The sequence below is a fragment of the Nothobranchius furzeri genome, chromosome 7 (assembly GCF_043380555.1).
Source record: "Nothobranchius furzeri strain GRZ-AD chromosome 7, NfurGRZ-RIMD1, whole genome shotgun sequence".
NCBI classification, from domain to species: Eukaryota; Metazoa; Chordata; class Actinopteri; order Cyprinodontiformes; family Nothobranchiidae; genus Nothobranchius; species Nothobranchius furzeri.
The window spans coordinates 49738695-49763670 of record NC_091747.1 but is presented as its reverse complement, the minus strand read 5'-3'; the positions used below and the strand labels follow the sequence as shown (position 1 = coordinate 49763670).

At 44.1% G+C, this 24976-nt stretch overlaps 1 protein-coding gene across 4 annotated transcripts in view; it reads left to right on the top strand.

Moving 5' to 3' along the window:
• The window catches only part of nck1b (NCK adaptor protein 1b), a 35819-nt gene that overhangs the window by 10315 nt on the left and 528 nt on the right, over positions 1 to 24976 (top strand). Inside the window, exons 1-4 of one of the 4 annotated variants that reach the window (XM_070553168.1) lie at positions 8103 to 8182; positions 13292 to 13342; positions 13472 to 13712; positions 23926 to 24674. In XM_070553168.1, the coding sequence (XP_070409269.1) occupies positions 13487 to 13712; positions 23926 to 24674 (975 nt within the window). In that variant the 5' untranslated portion in view covers positions 8103 to 8182; positions 13292 to 13342; positions 13472 to 13486. Of the gene's footprint in view, positions 1 to 8102; positions 8183 to 8397; positions 8418 to 13291; positions 13343 to 13471; positions 13713 to 18442; positions 18637 to 23925; positions 24675 to 24976 lie in introns of those variants that run through there. The other 3 variants (XM_070553170.1, XM_015955111.3, XM_015955114.3) reach the window with 3 other exon arrangements.

Below are 24976 nucleotides of genomic sequence, written 5' to 3'. Positions count from 1 at the left end.
ACCACAAACTTAAATGTTGTACTGGGATTTTCTGTGATAGACCGAAGTGTTTCCCTTAGAAATCTTTGTAGCCGGCCGATATATCTGGCTGATATATTCAAAAATTTCTACAGGTCCTTCTCAAAAAATTAGCATATTGTGATAAAGTTCATTATTGCCTGTAATGTACTGATGAATATTAGACTTTCATATATGTTAATTTAATTACACACAGCTGAAGTAGTTCAGGCCTTTTATTGTTTCTAATATTGATGATTTTGTCATACAGCTCATGAAAACCCCAAATTCCTTTGTAAAAAATTAGCATATCCTGAAAAGGTTTTCTAAACGAGCTATTAACCTAATCATCTGAATCAACTAATTAACTCTAAACACCTGCAAACAGTTCCTGAGGCTTTTAAAAACTCCCAGCCTGGTTCATTACTCAAAACCGCAATCATGGGTAAGACTGCCGACCTGACTGCTGTCCAGAAGGCCATCATTGACGCCCTCAAGCAAGAGGGTAAGACACAGAAGAAAATTTCTGAATGAATAGGCTGTTCCCAGAGTGCTGTATCAAGGCACCTCAGTGGGAAGTCTGTGGGAAGGACAAAGTGTAGCGAGAAGAGGTGACCGGACCCTGAGGAAGATTGTGGAGAAGGACCGATTCCAGACCTTGGGGGACCTGCGGAAGCAGTGGACTGAGTCTGGAGTAGAAACATCCAGAGCCACCGTGTACAGGCGTGTGCAGGAAATGGGCTACAGGTGCCGCATTCCCCAGGTCCAGCCACTTTTGAACCAGAAACAGCAGCAGAAGCGCCTGACCTGGGCTACAGAGAAGCAACACTGGACTGTTGTTCAGTGGTCCAAAGTACTTTTTTCGGACGAAAGCAAATTTTGCATTTCATTTGGAACTCAAGGTGCCAGAGTCTGGAGGAAGACTGGGCAGAGGGAAATGCCAAAATGCCTGAAGTTCAGTGTCAAGTACCCACAGTCAGTGATGGTCTGGGGTGCCATTTTAGCTGCTGGTATTGGTCCACTGTGTTTTATCAAGGGCAGGGTCAATGCAGCTAGCTATCAGGAGATTTTGGAGCACTTCATGCTTCCATCTGCTGAAACGCTTTATGGAGATGAAGATTTCATTTTTCAGCACAACCTGGCTCCTGCTCACAGTGCCAAAACCACTGATAAATGGTTTACTGACCATGGTAGTACTGTGCTCAATTGGCCTGCCAACTCTCCTGACCTGAACCCCAGAGAGAATCTGTGGGATATTGTGAAGAGAAAGTTGAGAGACGCAAGACCCAACACTCTGGATGAGCTTAAGGCCGCTATCGAAGCATCCTGGGCCTCCATAACACCTCAGCAGTGCCACAGGCTGATTGCCTCCATGCCACGCCGCATTGAAGCAGTCATTTCTGCAAAAGGGTTGCCGACCAAGTATTGAGTGCATAACTGAACATAATTATTTGAAGGTAGACTTATTTTTGTATTAAAAACACTTCTTTTATTGGTCGGATGAAATATGCTAATTTTTTGAGATATGAATTTTGGGTTTTCATGAGCTGTATGCCAAAATCATCAATATTAGAAACAATAAAAGGCTTGAACTACTTCAGCTGTGTGTAATGAATTTAATATATATGAAAGTATAATGTTTATCAGTACATTACAGGCAATGATGAACTTTATCACAATATGCTGATTTTTTGAGATGGACCTGTATATCGGTCATCGGCTGAAATTATTTTTAAAAGCCGATAAATAAAAAATAAAAATCAGGCACCTGTTTGGCCAACTGCCGCCACTACTAGAATGAAGAAAGGACCCGAATGACCCCAACACTGTGAGCCAGTCAACTCAGTAGCGCTGTGCTCCAGCTCACCTATAAGCGGTAAGATTTATTTCCTCAACTTACAAGAAATAAGATGCAATGTTGATTAGGTTTTAAATGTATTTATCAAGTGGTCATCAAACTCGTCACGGAACCTGTTTAGCATACTAGACTTGAAACATGTTTGCTTCAGATGCTAGTTTGTTTAGCACTCCATTCAGGAACAAAGGCAAGTGCCAGCATGATTAAATTTACTGTGGTTTGTTAGTAAAATGAAGTCATAAAGGCATTGGAACCGGTACTTACTGTCCGTTTTTCCCAGAATACTTCAAAGTTTTAAGTTTCAATTTCTAGTTTTGATGCCCAGTCCACCGACCGGATGAATAATCCGCAGCCAATGTTCGTTAAAAAAATGTGATCTGCAAATTCTAATTAACGCCTCTCAGAGCCGGTCAAACCAGCTTACCCGTTGCTGCTACTGTGGAGCCTAGAGATACCCTGGCCTGAACGCAGCATCGCGTCGCTCCTCCCTTCTTTTCCCTCAAACTGTAGGCGTGCAGCAGCTGAGGTTTTACTCCGTGAGTGTTGTAAAGTTTGTCTCCTACCACAAAAATACTGTGCCGAGGAAGCTTGTTAAAATGCGCCAAGACAGTAGACTTAATACGAGTTTTAAAGAAGAAACTCTGGGTGGAGTGAGGGTTGAGGCTCGCTGCAGAAATAAAAACACGGAGCATCAACAGTCAAATGCAATACTCATCTGTAACCCTTAAAATAAAGAGCATCATGCTAGATCAGCAGCTTGTGATGAAACTCAATAGGAGCTGCTACAGATATTAAGTAAATAAATATAATAATAATGACAATCATATAATAAACCTCACAACACAACAAAAATATATGGTTTTCTTTATTTTAAACGCACAAAAAAAACTGAAATCTGTTTTATTTTCTATTGCTTTTCTGTTGATCTGAAACAGTTTGCACATTGTTATTGTTTTGAGTTTGTTTTTTCAACAAAGTCAATAAATATTAACAGATTTAGTGACTTATTTAATTTATATTACACACCGTGAGTATTCAGTTGTCTTTCACAATCAATGTGCTGCTAAAACGTGTATATATCTATATATAGATAGATGTAGATCTAGATCTAGATATAGATATCTATAGATAGGTTTTTCAGGGTTTTTCCAGGCTCAAATTGAGGCAGAGGTGGTACCATCCTGACCATGCGCCAGCACATGCAACTTGCATACTCTGTGCATTCAACTGCCTCACTTTTTTAAAGGCAAAATATTATAAAAGGCTCAGTAATATCCATTAGATTAGTGTTTAGTTCTCTTTTTCCCCATCTGATATTTATAGTTAAAAATATTTTAAAATATTTGACCTACATTTCAGTAACATTTTAGGTTTGTATTATTAACACTCATCTTAGTCAAAATAACACAAATATATCCAGTAAAATGTAATGCATTTCATTAACATGCATTTGTATTGGAAATGGTAATAACATTTAATTTCTGCTGCTAACAATGTTATGATGGCATGCCTGTTATGTACGGGTTAGGGGTGTTCCGTTTTGCCTTGGCCCCCAAAACGCCTTGAAACGGCCCTGGGTGTGTGACAGAGTTATTGAATGAAATGTATAAATATTACATGTGTAACTTATTGTTTTATACAGGTAAAAATGCATAGTGGAGATAAATCTACCTACATTTGACTTTCGAGCTTTGTTTTCTTGTTTTTATTTAACTATTTTCCTGTCCTGTCTGTCTCCCATCTTCCTACATCTCTTCTAAATTCTCCAGAAAAACTGCTGCCTGGATTCTTACTTTTTCACCTCACCAGTTACTTTTGAGCAGATCAAAGGGAACTCCTCACTGCAAAGCGTGGTGCGCATTTCGATGCTGCGTCAATGAGGTGAAATCACCTCAGCACATGATGAGCAAAGTGCGTCAGGAACGATTAAAAGACAGTACCAGAGGATTTAAACAGATATGAACAATCATGTGTTAATAATAATGTTTTGTTGCGCCACCTTGAGAATGTATCATGCGCCAGACACAGCGGGCGCACCAATGATCAGCGCTCTGCGTCCTCTCCGCTCAACAGAACCCCACTACGCTAAGAGTCCATAAATATTGTAATATAGGTAGAAACTCTTTCCATGAAAGATATCTAGCCCCCCCATAACTCAATCCCTGCTCCTCGATGAAAAACCGGACATTTTGATCAATGTAGGAAACCCCCCTTCCCCCGGACGCCCCGGACAGAGAGTGAAAAGTAGACATGTCCGGGGAAAAGAGGACGTATGGCCAGCCTACAATAGCACCAACCATAGATATGTACCAACTAGCGAGAAAAGCAATTTTTGCTTCCTTTCTGCAGCAGTTTTAGTGCTTTTCGGTGCACCGCTGCAGATACAGCGCCCCTATAGTGGCGCAACTCTGCAACTGCAGTTAAAATAACATCCATATAGCTGGGGGCAGAGTGAAATCAGGCTGGGGCAGCACAAAAATAGCTGGAGGTGGCCGCCACGCAAATTTGAACTCAGGAAAATCCCTGGATATCTATATCTATAGATATAGATATCTATAGATATAGATATCTAGATATCTGCCTTAATAATCGGCTTTAGATATTGGCCGTCTGCAACAAAATTCTTTAAAAATCTGTATCGGCATTGGCCTTAAAAAATACATATCGGTCGGCCTCTACATTTAACTATTATGTTCTAGTACTTTGTGCTGGTTTATAAGAGAAAATCCAGGGTTTCCCCCAGCGCTTTATAAGCCTGGCGGCTCGCCAGGCTTTACTTGCCCACCCGCCAGTCTAAGCATCATGCCCCTTCCCCCTCCCCGACCCTACCGTGTCCGCTGACACGACATCATGAACGCCGCAATGAAACTAGAGCCCTCCATCAGCTGATACTGGTGAGAATCAGCAGCGGAATGTGTGCAACCACCCCACCCCTGCTGTCACAGAGGAGCGCTGCGGGACAAAATTTTTTTTACACATACATGAATTATTTAGGCTTTTGTGAGAATTTTTTATTTTTGCCAAACCAAGTGACGTCAGCTGAGGGAGTCCTGTTAGCTTCATCCAGAGAAAAATAGGGATTCTAACACCGGCTCTGAGACAGAGGAAACTTTAAATGTTTATAATTCTACTTATGATGGACCAAAACAATAAAGTTATGAGTTTGCTTCACGCCCCAGAGACAAACCAGAGGGAGAAACGATCGGCCAAAGCAGAGAGATTGAGTTGCGATGTGAGGAGAGCAGCGGGGAAGCAGCTTGTGAGTTAACGATGTTAGCTTAAACTCGTGTGCTCACATCACAATATTGTACAGACTATCGTGTACCAGACAATTAAAATAGGATCGGTCAGTTAATATAATATTATACTAATGAGCGTCTGTCAGCGGTCTCATACTCGTTAATATCCGTTCGCGTAACGTAGTTTAGCGCTTTGAGAGAAGGAGAGACACGCCTGTCTAGGGCTGGGCGATATGGCAAAAATAGAATATCACGATTTTTCCAATATTTTATCACGATTTCGATTTTATCACGATTTTTTATCCATGAATAGCATAACTTCAATTGTGTATTAAAGAAGAGAAACATTGAATAAATAAACATTTATTCATATTAGGGATCATCAACACAGTGCTAACACACTTATATTTTAAACTCACACCAGAGATGATAAAAGCCCTGACAAACAATTACAAAAATCAGTTTTTCTCGTTTTTCAAGTAACTTCACATAAATTAAAATCGTAAACATATTTAAAGCGCAAACATGTCAGTTGCAAACGTATTGTGCAAACATTAACTTGTTCAAAATACTATGTAGCTCCCAATTGCTCATGTAGTGGATAGTTAAGCTCAAATACGGCTCTGATGTGCGGCTGGACCAGAGATCGCTTGTGGTAGCAAATAACTGCGCATTCTGAATATTTTCTGCAACAAGTCTCTAAATAAAGTAAAAATTTCCAGTGCAGAGTGGAGACAACCCATAGAAGCACTGATTTGATCTCATTTCAGAGAAAAATAGAACAGGTTAGATGCCCCTAATAAATAAAATTACTAACAAACTCAGGAATCTTTCTTTGCTTCACTGTTCTGGTGCTGAAAATATCACTAATGCGGATGAAAGGAGATACACAGATGAATGCACCTCTTATTATTTGGAAACTACATTTACTGCAGCTGGCAGAGGCAGAGATTGTTTCTATTGATACACGGAGTTTACAGAATCATTTTAAATGTTAATAGGGGAAGACTGCAGGAGGGAGCGGTAAAATACAGGGGGTCCCAGCAAAAACAAGAAACTACGAGTCTGATGAAACCCGCTGGTTTTCCATCAGGCAGTCACGGGGCAGCTTCAACGACCCAGTGACCGAGCTCAGTCCGGTACCGACACCGGCTCGGCAGAGCCGAGGCGGCGTCGTGCTCTGCTTAAGAAGCAGTGTTATTTTCCTGCTTCAGAAGAAGCGTCCAACGTGTTTTTACGCTTTCTCCGAGACATTTCACGTCACTAAGTTGTTAGCGCCGCGCGCTAAGGAAACCCTGCGTTCCTCTTCGGAACGAAAACCTCGTTGTCGCTCAGCCGCGGCCGAAGCCATGTTTGTTCACACACAAGTGAAAACAAGCGGGGCACTAATGCATTACTATGACTCACTCTGATTGGTTAAGGGTCAAACAAAGGCGTGTCATTCGCCTGAGGTAAGTTCCATTTTCATTCAGAGGCAGAAATTCAACAGCAGAGCTGTGAATCGTGATAAAACGGTCTCTCAAAAATGACAGACCGTTAGATGTGTAGATCGTAAAACGGTCTAAAATCGTCATATCGCCCAGCCCTATGCCTGTCATCCGGTTCTGGAGCTCATGCGGGCTTCTGTGTGCTGGACCCGACCCAGATACCAGCAAGCCAGTCGAGCTGATAGTTTTAAAAGCTGCACATGGACCCTTCCTGGAGGTCCGAGCGGTTCTGATCTGGTTTTGACCCCAAAACCAGCTCGACTGGCCCGCTGAGCTGAGAGAGACACGCCTGTCATCCGGTTCTAGAGCTCGTGGGCTTCTGTGAGCTGGATCCGACCCAGAAACCAGCTTGACTTGCCCGCTGAGCTGCGCGTCTCTTCTGGTGGTCGGTTCTGACCTGGTTCTGATGGTGATCTGAGCTCCAGAAATCCACATTTCATTTTATAAACCCCGCCTCGGGTCTCCGGAGCCCAGCGCTGACCTCCCTGTCCCAGTACCGCCCGATGCGGGCTACAGAAGTCCGTCTTTTCAGCTGCACAAAACTTCCTCAGGCACGGAGATAGAGGCGTTGTTTCTCTTATCTGGAAACCCGGGGACTCGATGTCCGGACAGGCTGGAGTTGGTACAGCCTTCACAAACTATAGTTTATCAACATGAACACAATCCAAAACTAGTAAACACACATAGGACCACATGACCTCTCAACCCTAAAACTAGCCACACTCCACACTGAGCTGAGGCAGCGCCGAGCTTCTAACTCCCTTTGGTTACGTCAGAGGTTCACATTTAGAAAAAAGAGCCTTTTTAGAAGCTTTGCGGAGAAAGGACACTTTTTACCAGAAAACTGCCGTTATGTATTTTAAAATTAAATATCCACGATAAACATTTCAAATAGTATTTTTTGGACAGCATTTTATTTAAATTAGAAAAAAAAATTAACCTGCAATTTGCGCTTTATTTTTTTTCATCTCCTTTTTAGTATTACATTTTTTTTCTTTCTGCTTATTTGGGATGAACGAGATCTCGCAGTAACACTTGGTGTGTCTATTAAGCGTCTGAAATGAGTTAAATTCAGGCCTCAAAATCACAATACATCATATCGTCTCCCCTGTATTGTGATATTTATCATATTACTATATTCTTACCAATGCACACCCATTCTACTAATGGATGTGTCAAGGTGTTGGTGTGTTTAAGCTCAGTGGTGGAGTCTACACCAGCGATAGAGGACCTCAGTGTTTATTGTTTGAGAGCTAAAGGAAGCAGATTGTTTCATTTTGAGCACCAGGAGAGTTGTGATTCAGTTTTTCTCTACACTCATTAGTGTTATAACACAAGCTGCAGCATCTATGGATGAGCATAACTATGAGAACGTATGCAAGTTGTTCCTGAAGAGTTGGAATTAATCGTTTAAGCTGACATGCAGATGAGACACCAGAAAGCTGACTTGGTCATGCATGATTGAACTCTTTGCCATATCATCTTGTCTCCAGGTCATAACGAGTCTCCGTGTTGGTCAGATCAGACGGGGGAATTTGGACTCTACTGATGAGTAAACTTCTAACAAGGAAGTGAAAGCACTCCCGACTGGTTTTTATTTGGTAATGTTCCTCAGCTGACTTCTGATCACTTTTTTCACCATCACATTTCACTAGAAATGCATTATTAGAATGTCGGAGAAGAGAACCCGGGCCAGGAAATCTCTCGCTGTGCTACCACTTCTTAGTGATTTCTATACATAGGAGAGGAAACAACTTGACACTATTAATGGCGAGCTTTATTCTTGTACTAAGATTCCTTCGAAGGACGTGATATTTTAAAGCCATATGCAACGACGTGAGTTGTATTTTATTTTCTTCTCCTCACCCATGTTATGGTTTGAAATAAGCTTTTTCATTTGATGTCTAATCTTGCAGCTCAAATGTAGTAGTTGACTCAACATTTTCTTAAACTTTTCAGCAGTTTTTAAAAAAAACTGTAATATTTACTATTTTTCTGCTAAGTAGATCCATAAAATTTCTAATATTTTGCTGAAGAAGCAGCTTCTCCTACAAGAAACGACTTGTTTTCCACTTCTAGCCTAAATTCACCTTGTTGACTTGGTGTCTGAAATGTTTCGGACCTTTCAAAAACCCACCGTCTCCGTGCTCGATTTCTTTTGTCTTAGCTAAATAAAAGCAAGGCTTCACTGAAACCCTGAGATTGGTACGGTTATGTATGCATCACTTTAGGATTAATGGCAGAAAAGGTCCAAAAATGGTTTGAAAATGTAAAATAAACCCTCAAAACCGAGCATTGCACGTTCCTGTGTTCTGGGGGCGTGGCCAAGGAGATGCCTTAAGAAAGAACCTGTGACTTGTGAATTTTCAAAAAGTAAAAAAGCATCTCCTATGTCACCTTTAAGCCTACTTTCAGTAAGAGATGCTTCAGCATCAGCTGAGGTTTGTAGACTTGAGCCGGATGGGAGTGGGTGAGCCGAGTGCTTTCTCCAGGACAGAAGTTGGTTCATACCGGAATGTTTCTGAGCATTCCTGTGGCGTTCCACACTGCTGAATGTGCCACTGAAATTCAAACCCTTTAAATTGATGTCACAGATTTGACCAGCAGATAATCTCTGGTTAAATGCAGCTCCACAGCTTTGTGCTTTCTGGGTAAAAATCGAAGTAGCATCTTCCAGATAGAAGCATTTCTGTGCATCGATGTGTTTGCAGTGCAGGATGGGCGAGCCCTTTGATGTGAAGTGGAAGGAAGCTTGAAACTTGTGCTGTTGCTTGCTGCTATGAGAGTACATTTCTGGCAGCTCTCAAAGGACGTGAACCACAAGCTATTTTGGGCCTTTCCCAGCTGCGGAGGGTGATCCCGAGGGGTGGATAACCAACCGCTTTCACACAGTCATGAGTGTGTTCTGTATGTTGAGTTCAAACACCAGAGGGCCCCTAATGAAACATTAATATGATCCTGAATTAGTGCGCTCCTCTAATGAGGAGCAGCTCCACTCAGCGTGGTGGTGTTGAAGTTTAAACTAGTCCTGAAGCTTTTAACTAGCAGCATTACACGCGTCGGTGCAGAGATACCTTATCAGAACTCCTCTGTCAGATAGCATCACTTTCCCATCATCCGGTCACCCTTGTGTCCACACATCCTGTCTCACAGCTGGCCTGCCAAGTCTCCCACGACCCTTCGCTGCAGCGCTGCGGTTTTTTTTTGAGAGAATCTCGGACAGCAGGGATGAGACTCCTGTCTCACGGGGCTCCCAGCTGACATGCCTCCATGTGGAAGGGAACACACGCTCTCCGGTTCTCTTCGGACATGCGTGCCGATTCCTTGTGGCTAAAAACACCAATTTTAGTGGAAGTAGGAGGAAGTGCTGCAGTGTCAGAGGGGCTGAGTTAGCAGCTAGAACACAGAGCACATTCCAGAAGGCAGCAGAGCCCTGTGATTTTAGCAGGCTGTCACAGGGATTAGGTTACTCTGTCCGCCTCTGTGAGCTCATGCTGCTGCCGTCTCAGTGCCTCGGCATTCCTGCGGGACACCATTTATTCCCACCGTGTGGAGAAATTATTTTTCAGCCTGTATCTGTCTGATATCAGATCATTTCTGCATCTGTGGCAAACGCCCACCAGCATCCTAGTCGAGTTAAATCCCCTCACCCACCACTAGGTGTGCTCTTTCACCAGACCTGTTCTTGTCCCTATCTGCAGCAGCTGTAGACAGCAGGATGTGGTGAAGTCATGTCGCTGTTATTTTATAGTAACTGTAGAGCTGCACTGTGCATCTCCTTTACACCATCAGCATGCACATGTGGGTTATTGGTTAACAGTCAAACAAGAGGCTAAATGTTAGTCGTTACACGTGCTCTAATGGAAAATCTCAGAAGGACATAACTACCCAGGGTTGATTAGACATTTAAAAATGTCAAAACATGATTTGATGTAACTTTGTTAGCTTTTGGAGCTCAATTGTTAACAAACGTACCGATGTTACTTAATGTTTTAGTCTGATATTTAAAATTTTCCAGTTAATTAACAGATTTTGACAGCAGAAGCAAAGCGATACTCCGATAATTCAACATTTACAAAGTTCAGCATCCTTAGTGGTGCTTTTAACAGAAGCTGACACCCAGCTGCTCCATTGTCGTTGTTCTTTAGCCGCCGCAGCACCACGTAATCTTAAATGTACCTCTAGGGTTTAGGTGGTTCAGCAGTCTGTTTTGTTTTGCTCAGAGGCTTTTAGATGCACGATTATAATTTCATAATCAACGGTAAATATACTTTTGCAACAATGCAACACATGAATGAATAAATATATTTATGTATTTGTTGAAAATCTAAAGAATTAATTTAAACGGCTGTGACTGACTCTGGAGCCCAACTGGTCTGGATGAAGGAAAACATCTTTAAAGGATTAAAACATTAATGCTGAAGACTGTTTGTGGCATCTCTTTCTTCTTAAATTATAACATATTGCACTCAAGTAATTCATTCACAGTAATAATATTGCACTTATTCATTTTGCATTGGTGATGATTCTTTTATGTTTTCTGCAGCCTTTAAATGTTTGCATGGTTTGTTTACCTAAAGAGGAAGATAACTATGTGTCGGAAATCAAAACAAACGGTTGCAAAAGCAGTAAGGATGACCTCCTGCTGGTTTTGGAGGGATTTGACCAACCTGTTAACTCTTGACTGGTAGATAGTGATTCATAGTTCATGTGTAAATTGAACCATTTGACCCGTCTGTCCTGGTATTTATTCTTCGGCCATGGCTCAGTCTGCAGCTGTGTGATTAGCTCAGAGCATCTGTCACCAAAAGTTGGGATCCTCTCTCACATCTCCACTGTCGTAAGTCATTGTGGCTTTAATGTGGTGTTTGTGTTCAGCCATCTTCAGATACAGATAAGTGGTGACAGGCAAAAAACGTGATTAAGGTGTAGAAATCAGGCTGAAGAAAGAGAGATTGCCAGGAAAGGAAACCCCCTACAAAAATGATTCCAACCTAAAATAGTTGGAAGAGTGTTAAGTGGAAAACCTGCAGTAAGGGAGGGATGTTGTAAATGGAGATGAGGCACATGTACTCTCATCAGCCTCCTTGGCAGGCGGCATTTTAGTCCAGCTCGGGGAGTGGAGGGATCGTTTGCTTTTGTCTTGAGTGAACGAGACACTGGAGGAGAGTAAATCAGCTCTTTGTTTTTGTGCGCCGCTCCCTCGCACGTCTCAAGTCTTCACTAATGTTGTTATTGATGGAAAAGAAGCAGGCAATAGCATGCCATAAGATTAAACCACAGTGTACACCCAAATGTTATTTGGTACATTAAGCCCCCCCCCCCCCCCCCCCCCCCGCTTGTTTGTTTGATTTAATGAGAGGAGTTCAGCGGATGTTTCTTAAGTCTTTACAGCAGCCAAAGCTCTCTGTGCTTCCTTTATTTGTGGCACTGGTTAGAAAATCACATTTAAATCTTTGAAGTTCCTCTTGGCCTTGGTCAGTCATGCTGAAAGCTAGCTTGGTGCTAGTCTGCTCATGTCTGCCCAAGATCAGGTTCTGCTCCCATCTCAAGGCCAGCTGTGACTGAAACCCAGACGCTGCTGCTGCTCCAAATAAAAACCAAGAGCTCTCTATCAATGAAGTCAGTGTCTGCTCCCTGAAGTCTGTTGGGGGGGGGGGGGGGGGGGGGGGGGGGGAGGAGGTGAAACTTCATCCTCTCCCATGACATCAGAGCAGCTAAGCAACCACCTCAGTGCTGACCTGAAGGCTCTGCAGCGCTAAGCTAAGCTAAGTGATGCCTAGCTTCTGCTGTGTTGGTGGCTGATGAGTCACAAGACTAGTTGTTGTGAATGTGTTCATTGTTTATAGTAAATAAACTTCCACAGTAATAGATTTAAACGCTCGGGGCATGTTCAGAGCTCAGCTGCATGCATGAGGAACATTTGTAGGGAAGAGCTAAATTTAACAGCGTGGCCTACATTATTTAAAGTATTGTCAACGTCTTTTAAAAGTAAAAGTTAGAATTATATGAAAATGTGCAGATTACATGTTTTCTTTGCATTTCTTAAGTGATTATAGTGATTTATTCAGATTCTGATTCATGTTTTGTAGATTTGTTCTTTTTTTTTCATTTTTTTATTTTGGTGGTGCAACTACAGCCATTATTATGTAGACCCCTGGTCTAGGCATTAGTAGATCCATCTTACTCAACAATAACCCTATTTCTCCAAATTAAGGCTGTTCAATAAGCTAATAAGATAAAATGTGTTTTAATAACTTTAAATTAGAAACATCCAGAATCCCATTGAAGGCTTTGCAGGTTTCCAGTGGATGCTGCCGCCTCCCTGGCTCTAAGTTCACTCCCACCCATTACTGTAATCATTGCCATCCTCTTGGCTTTTGTTTCAACAACCCAAGACAATCATTGGACCGCTGTCAAATGAAATCATCCCATGTGTGAATTCCAAGGAATTATGACAGCAGTTGGTGTGGAAGAGTGAAGGGAAAAGCAGTTTATCCGTTATTTCAGCGACACAATTGGTGGAGGGAAATTCTGTCCGACGAAAGTAAACTGGAGATGTCTGCAGGATTCAGACGGAGTTTGGATAATTCTGTTTACCCCTTCAGTGACAGCAGCTGAGTTAAAACAGATGGATACGATAACTTCTGAGTATAATCAGGAGATCTTTGAGCCGGTTTGTAATGTTCTTGTCGCTTCTGGTGTTCTAGGTCAACAGAAGCATCAGAGCCTGCAACGTTTTCAGCTTTGATGCAGAGCAGGTACGGCTCCTCGTCTCCAGGTTGTTTCTAAATGTACTCTCATCTGTTTGTTTCTGGAGCAAATAAAGCAGTTGCACCTTCTGCTCCACATAAGAGCGGTTTCTCTAACGCCTCCCTTCTCTTCATCAGTTTATTTAGTGCAAGATGACGGACGAGGTGATTGTCATCGCCAAGTTTGACTACATGGCCCAGCAGGAGCAGGAGCTGGACATCAAGAAGAATGAGCGCCTCTGGCTGCTGGACGACTCCAAGTCCTGGTGGAGAGTCCGCAACGCCACCAACAAAACGGGTTTTGTACCGTCCAACTACGTGGAGAGGAAAAACAGCGCAAGGAAAGCCTCTATAGTCAAGAACCTGAAAGACACGCTCGGTAAAAACAAAAACACTCCTTGTTTTTTTTAACGGCTGATGTCATATTTCAGACAACTAAATACTTCTACAGCTTCGGTGGGGTACGTCTGTTTGACTTTATTTCAGAAGCATTTCTTTTATGTGTCATCTGGAGCAGCGCTGTCTGCTTTTGACCGCATAACTGCCACCTGTACACACGTGGCAGTAACCACAGTACACGTCACCACTCTGTTACCTGATTGGCTGAAAACCAAACGGCTACTTTCTTGCTCTCAGACTGAAACTCTCCTATCTGTGCTGCTCCTCTCTGATGTGAGGGTTTGAGTTTTTAGATTCATCAGTTCAGCACAGGTAAGGAAGCCTTTCAGATGTTCTAAGCATCTGCGACGACACGCGACTGTAGCGCTTGTAAAACAATTCAAGAGGTTTCATCTTTTCTTTCGGGTCTGCCAAAAGCCTCGCCCAGCCAAGTGTCTTCACACAAGCCAGGGTTACCGTTTGTCTTTGCTTAACTCTCGTCGATGACAGATTTTCATTGTAATTTGTGAAACTCACTTTAACCACTGGCATCCAGTCTGGAGCACATTCAGATAGTCTGGCATCAGGTCTGCCTCTGATGTCACCGCTTTGAGTTTGGCGTGTTTTACACACAGTGGGGGGGGGGGGGGTGTAACACTCTCCTGCCACACACATCTACTAGCCCACCTGTTATTATTATATACATTATTGTTGTTTAGAGATTAGTCACCTATTTAAAGACAAATAATTGAATATTAAATCTTTGTCTCAGGCTAAACTTCCATGCAATCTCTTACAGGTGGCGTTTGTTTTAAGTAAGCATGACTTTATTAGGCTTAAAGTAGGACTTCCTCCTCGCGCAGCACAAGGTTTCCGGGCTCTGTGGTTGATGGCTTCCTGATGCACTCGCACCCGGCCCGGTGCTAGCCACATGAGTGACTTAGGCGCAATTTTATTTTGTGGCCCATCTCATTAAGATGATCATCACATCACGTCAGGAGGTTGCGTTCGGGACAAATGCTGCCTGTAAAAAATCTTGTGTTCTGTAAAGACTTGAAGTAATGGCCAGCACAGGACGTGTCTTAAAGTGACGGTGTGTGTTTTCCCTGGTGATAGAGGGCAGTACTTACCTAAATGATTGCAAGCAAGCATTACTTTTTTGTTCAAGTAAGCCCTCACCAACAGATGCCCATTAGGGTCAGAAATGGCTGGGAGCACATCCTCCAGCAAAACAACAAGAACATCAGATCCCCTTTCATCACTGGCAACGATTGAAGCTCTAAAATGTTTATGAATGGGGAAAGTTTTGTAACCATTTGTTACAAATCAGTAAATGCATTTTGTCCTCACGGGCTTCCATAGAAGAAAACATGGCATCCAATATGACGTCGCCCAGAGACTTATGGCGCTTACACCTTAGCGTCGGCACGGTCGGGGTTTGGTCGGGCTGGATGGCGTGAGTTTGGGCTGGTACGGGCGGTGTAGTCTTCACAAATAAATCCCAGGGACTTCTCAAGAATGCTGAAATCCCCGAGCCTGTGGGCGGCGCTTAATATGCGCAGGAAAGTCCGCTCCATAGGTAAACAAAAGACGGACATGAGCTGCGTTGCTTTTGAAGACTTTGAACCACATTATTTTATTAATTAGCTGTGTGTGTCCTCATAATCTTGTGCCACACACACACACACAAACACACACTGATTTCTCCCCTTTCTTTTCTCCCGTTCCCACACTTAATGGCAGCTCCGGATCGGCAGCTCCGTGCTACAGACAGAAGTTTACTCAACAGCATCCAGTATGAAAATGAGCCGCGCACGCGGGAACCCCCCGCTGGCTCGTTCTTCTTGCAGATCGAAGGCGGTAGGCTTTATTTAAGCCAGCCAATCAGTCCGTAGTGTCGCCTCGCTTCCACTCTGACCGCTGGGGAGTAGGTCCGAGAAAAGGAGTCGCCTCGGCACCGAAAATGCAAATGGGACCTGTGTGTGAAACCAAATTCCAGTGCCGTCCAGTACCGTATGGGCCCGTGCCGACCTGTGTAAGCACCATTAGACCCGCACCCGTGTCTTGTAGACCAGATTTTTATAGTTATATGTAATGAAACCGCCAACATTTTTCAACAACTGGGCATCATTTCAATCAATTACAAAAACTTTGTGATGAATATTCCCAGAGATGAATGGTTAAAACTACACATTGTTACTGTAAGCAGCCATCCTTTTGTAAAGATTTGGTGGGTTCGTGCATGCTGTTCGCATGCTTCTGGACGCTGGGGCAATGACAATAAAGTTGTCATTACATGTGCCTCTTTTAAATTTAACAAACCTTTCCTTTTCCCGGTTTGATTCTTCGCGTCAGCAGTAATCTGTTTTCTTCTTTCCAGTTTTATGTTTTCAACCCTTCATTGGTAAACTGTTAAACGTTTTTTTACTTTTGTACTTTGTTTATGTAGCCCGCTGAAGCTGAGTCCATGTGAGGTGAGCACTGGGACTTCTGAGTCCCAACCAGGGAATTGCAACAGAAGTGCTGCAAGGACATTTAGCAGAAGAAAATCAACAAAACTAAAACAAATTCAAAACAAAAGCTGCTTTAGCTGGCTAAATAAACTGAACTGATGGTTTAGAAAACTGAACACCCGAACGTTTCTCCGCCTGGAGCATTTAACTCAGTTTATGGATAAATTCAGTGTTGGACCTCCCTCTGCAGAATGCAGGGCTTCATGTTGTTGTGGCATTAAATACCACCTTACTGTGTTTTTATCACTTCTTATGAGATGCCTAAAAATGTCAAAGTGTGGCTGCTCTAGATCCTCATGGTTCATATTAATAACAAGTACTGCAGATCTGGCTGCACACAGGACATGTGAACTACATCGTCCCATTTCCTTTCATATTTTTGTGCACATTTAGGAGCTCAGTACTAAAGCAGTTTCTGCGCACGAGAACAGGATGAACTTTCTCTCGTAGTTGCAGCTCAGTGCCTTTACTGAGGCTTTTCCTGTTTGTTGCAGCTTGAACCAGTTAGGAACTGCTGCACTTGAAGTTTGTATAACTCGCTGTGCCCTGAGGTGTGCAGGTTTCCTTGACTAATTATGCGTCATGTGTATTTGTGTGTGTGGGAGGTTGTGTTGAACCAGATCCAGAAGTGTGTCTGCATCCATTCATCACGCTGTTGCTGCCTAACACAAACACACGTTTTACTTGATGCACGCTCTAAATAAAACAAGTCAGTGCTAATGGTAAAATGGTCTGTATTTGTGTAGCGCCTTCTTAGGTTCTGCAACTCCCCAAGGCGCTTCACAACACAGTCATTCACCCATTCACACACACATTCACACCCTGGTGGGGATGAGCTACGATGTAGCCACAGCTGCCCTGGGGCGAGTCGTGCTGAATACCGGCGCCAGGCAAAAACACACACACACGATATTTAATAAAACAGTAGCATACAAATTCGTCATGAAAGGAAAGTTTGGCTTTTCACAAGTGGAAGAACAGTTGGTAGCTTCCTGAACAGCCTCTGACAGTTTACATCTTTAGGATTGATGAGCTAATGGCTAGTTTAAACCTAACAAAGACCAACATGTGACGCTGCAGTTTTAAAACGACTCTAATCCAAAACATTTATTTACTGTTTTATAAACCTTTTTGATCATCAATTAGCAACATATGCTACTAGAAACTGAGGCTATGCTAATTACTCATTTGTTTTTGCTGTGTCCGTATGTTCAATCAACATCAAGTTATAGCAGGAAACTGATATATTTTTTATGTTTTAAGACACATTTAGATCAACATGGACCCTCCCTGGCTCCTACACTCATATTTGATGGTATTAGCCAAAATGCTAAAGCTATTTTACACTTTAGTTGTGCTCAGACTAGCCTTTAGCTTAGTGGTTACAAACATTTCAACCTGAGATTTTAGCCCTCCACTGTTACTGTCACTGCTACAAATTTAGCTGCTAACTTTATTAAACAGATGCTTAATGACGACACAAACGGCAACAGCAAAGACGGCATTATTTGAATATTTTATGACTATTTTTTTGTTATGGTACAAAATGGTCTGAGTTTTAAAATCTCATGTAATTTCTGGAGTTCATCTGGTGACCATCACTTGTTGTTTTCTGACCCAAAGTGGGGTCCCGACCCCAGCTGTGGGAACCACAGCTTCAGATATAAAAATATGGTTAATTTTAAAGAACATTCTGGAAGCAAAATAGTCATTATTTATGATTACGATTAGATTTTGTGTTTGTAACATCCGTCCCTGGTTTGGAACCTCAGACAGTCTTGGAAGTGTGTGAGATCACACTCGAGTGTGTGTGTAGGAGGAAAAGATGATGTACTGCTGTGTTTGTTGGTTGTGAAGGGATGTCTTAGCCTGAGGGTTTGGCGTGAGCGTTTCTGAGTTTGAGGACTCTCATGTTTCCTGGGTTTGTTATAAAGTTATGAGCGTCTCTACAAACAGCTGTTATGTGACACCAAGCACCCACTGAGTCACTGTCGCTGCTGCGTCCACACACAACCAAATGATTCAGCGTCTTTGGGCTCATTCTCCTTGTACATTCAGTAATTATTAGTTTAAAAGTGTGTTTTTCCTTTTTAAAATCCCACCACTCTCATTTCTGTCCTTTCTTTCTCTAAGCCTCGACTCCCCCTCCTCCTCCTTCTCCTCTCCATGAGGCCACTGTAGTCCTCCAGAGCTGGACTGGAGGCCTCTTTATCCCGCGCCCTTATTGGCTAACCCCTGTCCACATGGTCAAAGGGGGCGGTTCCTCTTCGTGGCCCGCCCAGCTCTTTGGGTGTTCACATGGAATAGCTCCACAGCTGCAGTGGGAAGAGAGCAGGGGCTGTGAAAGAGAGGAGAGGGGGAGCGACGGCCAGCCCAACATGGACATGGCTAACCTAATCAAACATTTCTTTCGTGAGTTTTTACCTTTTCTTTGCTTGTTGAAGCTTTTTTGACTCTCTTGTTGATTTCCAACCCTCTGAAAGTCTCCTCTCTGAACTTTGAGCTGTTCTCTCAACTTTTTCTTTCTTTCAGACTTTGGTTAAAAATTAATTGCAGCCTCTAGTTAATCAAAGGAAAGTGTCCAAATCTGAGCAGAGGGGGACAGCTGTGTGTTTAGACTAACGAGGGTGTCTGAACAGAGCGGCTGGGTGGAAAAGCCTTCTGCTGAGCCCAAGCCTGTAATTGCCTCTGAACTCTTCTCTTTTAATCACACACTGAAATCCGACGATTTTCTCTTGTTTTCCAGCTTTTATCTTCCTTTTTTAATCCCACACCGTCCTGTTTGAGGAACCAACTTCTCTTTTCAGGCATATCTGAAGACGTGTGGCTGTTTTCTTTTATGCTACCCTCAAGGCAGGCTCACGGTTTCTCAGAGGGTCTCCCCCCTCTCTCACACATCACACACACCCCGCCACCGGTCATGAGCTACAGCTGAAGGGTTCTCATGTGGGACACTGTAGTCATTGTGCTAGCAGGAGGACGCGGGGTTCCAGATGATTGATGGGGCCTGGGTTTGTATCATCTGCAGCTCTTCTGGTTATCAGAGGAATGTCTTTACTGGATACTTCTCCGTCACACTGACACACTCTCTCACACTCCTCGCTGTAATCTCACCTTGTAGCCGCTGAGTGCTATCTCCTGGCTGCTGGCCCCGGACCGGCTCGCTCACCCTCAGAAGGGAAGTGAAGAAGATGGAGAGGAGCTAACAAACATTTGGCTTGTGTAAACGAAGAGCGGCTGGTTCCTCTGTCTTTCTCTCTCGTATCCCCTCCCTCCGTTTTTCCTGTTTCTCAGCCTCCCCAGCGAGCGGAAACTCTAATTTGAGCCACATTTCTCTCCGAGCCAGGGAGAAGTACAAGCCAGAGAGGAAGTGTGAAGTTTAAAAGGAAGTTTGAATCATGGCTTAACGGGTTGTCTGTTGGACTTTGTGGCTGCTTATCTCATTCACTCCCTCCTGCTTATTCCTCTCCTGTCCACTCGGACCCGTGTGACTAAAGCAACTCAAACTGCATGGTTACAGTCGGACGCCCGCAGCAACTCAATTCAATTATAAAATACTTTATTAATCCCAGAGGGAAATTGAAGGTTGTCACTTTAGTCTAAAACGTTTCTGCTGTAAAGTTGTCGTCTACGGTTTGTTTTCCTGTCTCCATCAGAGGAAGTGAGTAGTGGTCTGGGCTTGTTGAACGGTAGCCAGAGCTGTAAACATGCTGTTAAAGAAGAGTATAGGCTTCCATATAATACGTGTCTGCCTGTTAACCTGATGAGCAACCGTCCAAGACTGTTATTCATTTAACCAGATTGAATCGGTTTACGTTCATTGAGAATACAAACATTCTAAAAGCTTGGATCACTGAAACGATTTTAACATGAATATTCCAGATTATAATCTGTCACTTGGGGTTTTTCATGCAGGCTGAACATGAAAATGGTCTCCTGCATTAGCTTCTGGTAGAAAATAGACGGTGAAGCTCAATGATTAGAAAAGCCTGACAGATCTGCGTCACACGGTCTTTACATTCATGGACTCACCCATCTTGACTTAGAGGGGCAAGGCTGTTGTTTGTTCAGCGTCCAGGAATCAGCAGAGAGTGTCTCGACCACTGGAAGCTAACTGTTAGCATTAGCAACTCAGCCACACAGCAGAAAATCCTCCAGGCTGGGGTCAGTAGGAGTCGCATTGCTGTTATCTAATCTGCAGCGAGATGTCCAAATATCAGGAAGTAAGACCCAAAACCTGCCGTCTGAAGCTCAGCGGTGATGTGGCTCACTTCTAGTTTCTGGATTTGGTGCACTGGTATATTTGTTTCCTGTGGGAACGACTTATGAGGCATCCATTCCTACTAGAGACACCTTTAAATTTTATGTGGCTGTTCATTGGAAATCAATGGCTGTCTGTTAACTGTGTTCTTTAATTATGGCCCCTCTAAAACCAGGGATGCATGAAATGAGGAAAACCTGAAATGGTTCGATGATGATGAACTTTCTTCCACCTCTACAGCCACAAACCCACATCTTGGTCATGACCTCTGAAGGTCACACCTCAGACAGAGAGATAAGAGTCGATGCAGAGCACTTTAGGAGGTGTGGAGTGTGAAGACAGTCAAGTGTGTGTGTGTGTGTTTGTGAGACAGTTGGCAGCCGTGTTTAAATTGTCGTGTTCGCTCTAACAGGTGAGACATCTGCCTTAAGCCTTCTGCTGCCTCTGAACGTTCGTCTGCTCCGTTCAGAACCAAAGTGAACGAAAGGCCTTAGAAGCCTCTCCGGGAGTCTGATCCATCACCGACTTCGATGGCTGCCTGCGTTTGAGGTCTCAGCCAACTGGAGTTGAAAGAGCGGCTCGTTTCCTGTGTTTCTGTCAGCCATGTTTACTGCTGGATGGAAGCTGTGGTCTTTAGAGGCAGCCCCAACCACGAATACACCAACTCACTCCTCGTGTGTGTGTGAGTGTGTGTGTGTTGCCTCTCCTTTGATTGAGCCACAGTGTCTTAGGCTGAACATGCTGTCATTTCATTTAATGTGTACGTCCCACACTAAACAATCTGACCCCGGGCTGCTGTTTCTGTTGTCCGTCATGAGTCTCGACTGGTTTATCGACATGCACAGCTTCCCGAGAAACCAGAAGATGAGCGTTGCCACACGAGGATTGCAGCAAACTGTTGCAGTGTAGGTTGTGGCGGCAACTGATTTCAGAATAGCTGGTCGGCCGTTTTGTACTGGCAAGGAAAAATGCCTGTGTCAAAGCAAAAGGGATGTTAAGGCTCGGTCAGACAGGCTGACGCAGGGTGTTGTCCTCCACAAAGGAAGAGCCGTGGAATGGAGGGAAGCCGTGGGGTCGGAAGGGTCCTGACAGACAATGGACAGCCAGCTAGCGTAGGCAGGCCGGAGTTAAAAACAAATCCCTGACTTTCTTCTTCTCATGTTGTTGCACATCATCCATAAACAAGAAAAGGAGTTTCACACATGCTCCTCGTCATTGTCGGCAGTAATTTACCCCCATCGTATCATTTCCCTCCCACGTGTCCATCTCTCAGGAAATACGCAGGGAAAAGCGTGACGTTTTACGAGAGAAGTTTCCACAGAGCGGCATTTGGTCATTTCTGCCGTCAGCGTTTATCTGCTTGCAGCAGCCATGCTTGTGGTTTTTAGGGTAAGCTGAAAGCACCACACCTCATGTGTCCTTCTAGAGCAAAGTTCACCTGGTCGCCAGTGTTGGAATGTCATCAGGTGCAGGATGCAAACTGTGCCATTGCTGCGTTTAATGCAGCACCTGTCTAACTGTTTTCCCATTATTTGTAAGTTTTTAATCTAATAAAACATTTTTTTGTACTAAAATGTTCAGACTCTCCCCATGAATGTTGTAAAATCATTTGTTAACACACACACACACACACACGCGTGTGCTCCTCTGGAAAGGCATTTCTATTCTGCTTTTGATGTGAAAAAGATCCCAAACTGTAAAAAGAAGCTCCAACTCAAGCAACCGACTCCTGATTTGCCCACGACGGCCTTCAGAGAAGTAGCTGTCCACATCTGCTCACCATCTCCCCGTAGCTGTACAGGCAAATCTTACCTCGTCACAAATCTAGTCAAATGTGGCACTGCTTTTTTTTTTTAATGCAAAGCATTCATGTAGCCAAAGCAGTGTCTGAAGGCTCACTGATAAGAGTTTTACCTACACAGAGAGATAAAACAGGTGGATGGAGACCTGACCATCACTGAACGTTTTAAACCCATATCTGTGTCATGCAGTTGGTGCATCTGTGAAGATGCATAACTAGCATGTGTGCAATCCCTAACCTCCGCCTACAGACATCAGCTCTTAACACCCTGTCTGGAGTCTGTAGTTAAGCACCGTGGTGTGACTAATAACAGGGTCTACCTGGAAGCAATTTGACGTCGGACTCCGAGCTCTACCGTGAAATTTGTCTGCTCTCCTTGAGTCAGAGGCACCTTTCAGTAACAGTCTATCTGTGGCGAGGCTCAGATAGACACAGGAGCGTCCTCCCAGCGCTCCACCCTGCCTCGCTGTATAATTTCACCCAGCTGTCTTTTGATTGTGCAAGCAATGGCCTTGCAAACGTAATCAAAAATAGGGTCTCGGTTTAAATCTGTTCACTGTGTCTGGTTAGCTTGAATCTTTTCATCTTTTTACGCCATCGCTGAGACTGTACGCTGTAGTGATTACATCTAGACTGAGCTGCTTTTAAGGCCTCTGAAAAAAGTGGAACCAAGTGATCTTTCATTTTCTGCTAGCTACATGTTTCAACCAGCTAACAGCATACCGAGTAGGGATTCTCGTCCGGTCGACCACAAGAGCTTGGCTTTAGGGCAGCGCCGCCCGGAACAAGCGTTGGGTTGAGTCCGTTCATTAAGGCCTCAGACAATGTCATGGTGGCTGATGAAGACATTACTGTTGATCTAAAGCTTTGTGGTTGCTTGGAAACCGAATTAAGATTGGAGATTAGAAATGATGAGTTTTTGCCCTCTCCGTGTTCTCCTGAAGCCAAATGCTCATCTTAGTGTGGTGCTTGAGGTTTAGGAGCTAAAGTGGGAGGTCAGTGTTGGAGTCAGCAGGAGAATGAACCGTGTACAGCTTTGGCAGCAGCCCAGGGGTGTCTGAAACCAGGCCGCGGCGCAGACAGAGCCTCAGGTGCCGGGGGAGCAGCCAGGGCGATTAGCGCGGTGAGATTAGCAACAGCCAAATGTGACTGAAGCTTTTTCTTCAGAGGAACTGTTTTTACTGCTGGCTTAAAGCACACAAAGAGAACCACGCAACTTTTTTTTTGTTTTGTTTTCTCTGGATTTGTTGGTCCAAGTCAAAACAAGCTTTCAACCCACTCCGTCTTTATTTCTCAGTGCCAGCACAGCCTTTTGGTTTCCTCAGCATCTAGGCCTAATCCCCAAGAATGTATTTGGATTTGAAGTGTGTGTGTGTGTGTGTGGGGGGGGGGGGGGGTTAAACACTGAGGTCTTTAGTCCCTCTTTGGATTTTAGCATAGCTCTAGTCTTTACCCTAATTATTACTCTGTGGTACTTTCATTCAAAAACAATCAACAAATGTGGCTTTTTGTATTGAAACTTAAACTAATGACTTTTAATTTACCCTAAAATCTATTTGTTCCACCTTGTTCAGGATATCATGTTAGCAGTGATCCGTCTGCAAACCTTAACTTCCTGATCTCTCCTTTTTTTTTGCAGGAATTGGAAAGGTGAAGAGCAGAAAGGGAGGAATGAGGGACGCCGCCTCCAACGTAGAAACAGACATGAGCACAGATAACGGCGAAAGGCTGTATGACCTTAACCTACCTGCTCTGGTCAAGTTCAGCTACACAGCAGAGCGCGAGGACGAGCTAACGCTGGTGAAGGGCACGCGGGTGGTGGTGATGGAGAAGTGCAGCGACGGCTGGTGGCGCGGCAGCTACAACGGACGCTCTGGTTGGTTCCCTTCCAACTATGTGACGGAGGACGTGGATGGGACGGCGGGGGGAGGGGGCGGGCTCGGAGACCTGGCCGGATCGCTGACGGAGAAGCTAGCCGCTGTGGTGAGCAGCACGGCCAACGGAAATCGGGTGCTGCACACGGTGCAGGCGCTTTACCCTTTCAGCTCTAGCAACGACGAGGAACTGAACTTTGAGAGGGGCGATGTGATGGAGGTGGTAGAGAAGCCCGAGAACGACCCGGAGTGGTGGAAGTGCTGCAAAATGGACGGACAGCTAGGCTTGGTGCCTAAGAACTACGTCACTGTGCTGGACTCTGGCTCCCAGAAGTCCACAGCAGCACTGGCCGGGCCTCCAACACCCGACTGCGACTACATCTCACCTTCAGGAAGCGGGCGCTTTGCGGGGAAAGAGTGGTACTACGGAAAGGTGACTCGCCATCAGGCGGAGGTGGCCCTAAATCAGCGAGGCACCGAGGGAGACTTCCTCATCCGAGACAGCGAGTCATCAGTAAGTAACGAAAGCCGGTACCTCACCCGGTCATAATGGTTACTCAGCTAAACTCTTCTCGAAATCACAAGGTAGACGTGGTAATCTGAGCCACTCACACACTCAAAACATACAGTGCTGCTCCAAAAGCGGAGAAGAGCTATGGAAGCATAGCTGTTCAAGCTGGGAGTAAGTTTGCAAAAATTACAATTTTAGCTTTAGGAAGCTTGGAGATTTACCAGAAAGGAAAAATTCACTTTACTCCTTCCCTCAGAGCAGGTGAAGCATGTCACCTGTGTGTTTTCCTTTTGTTCTGCCACCTG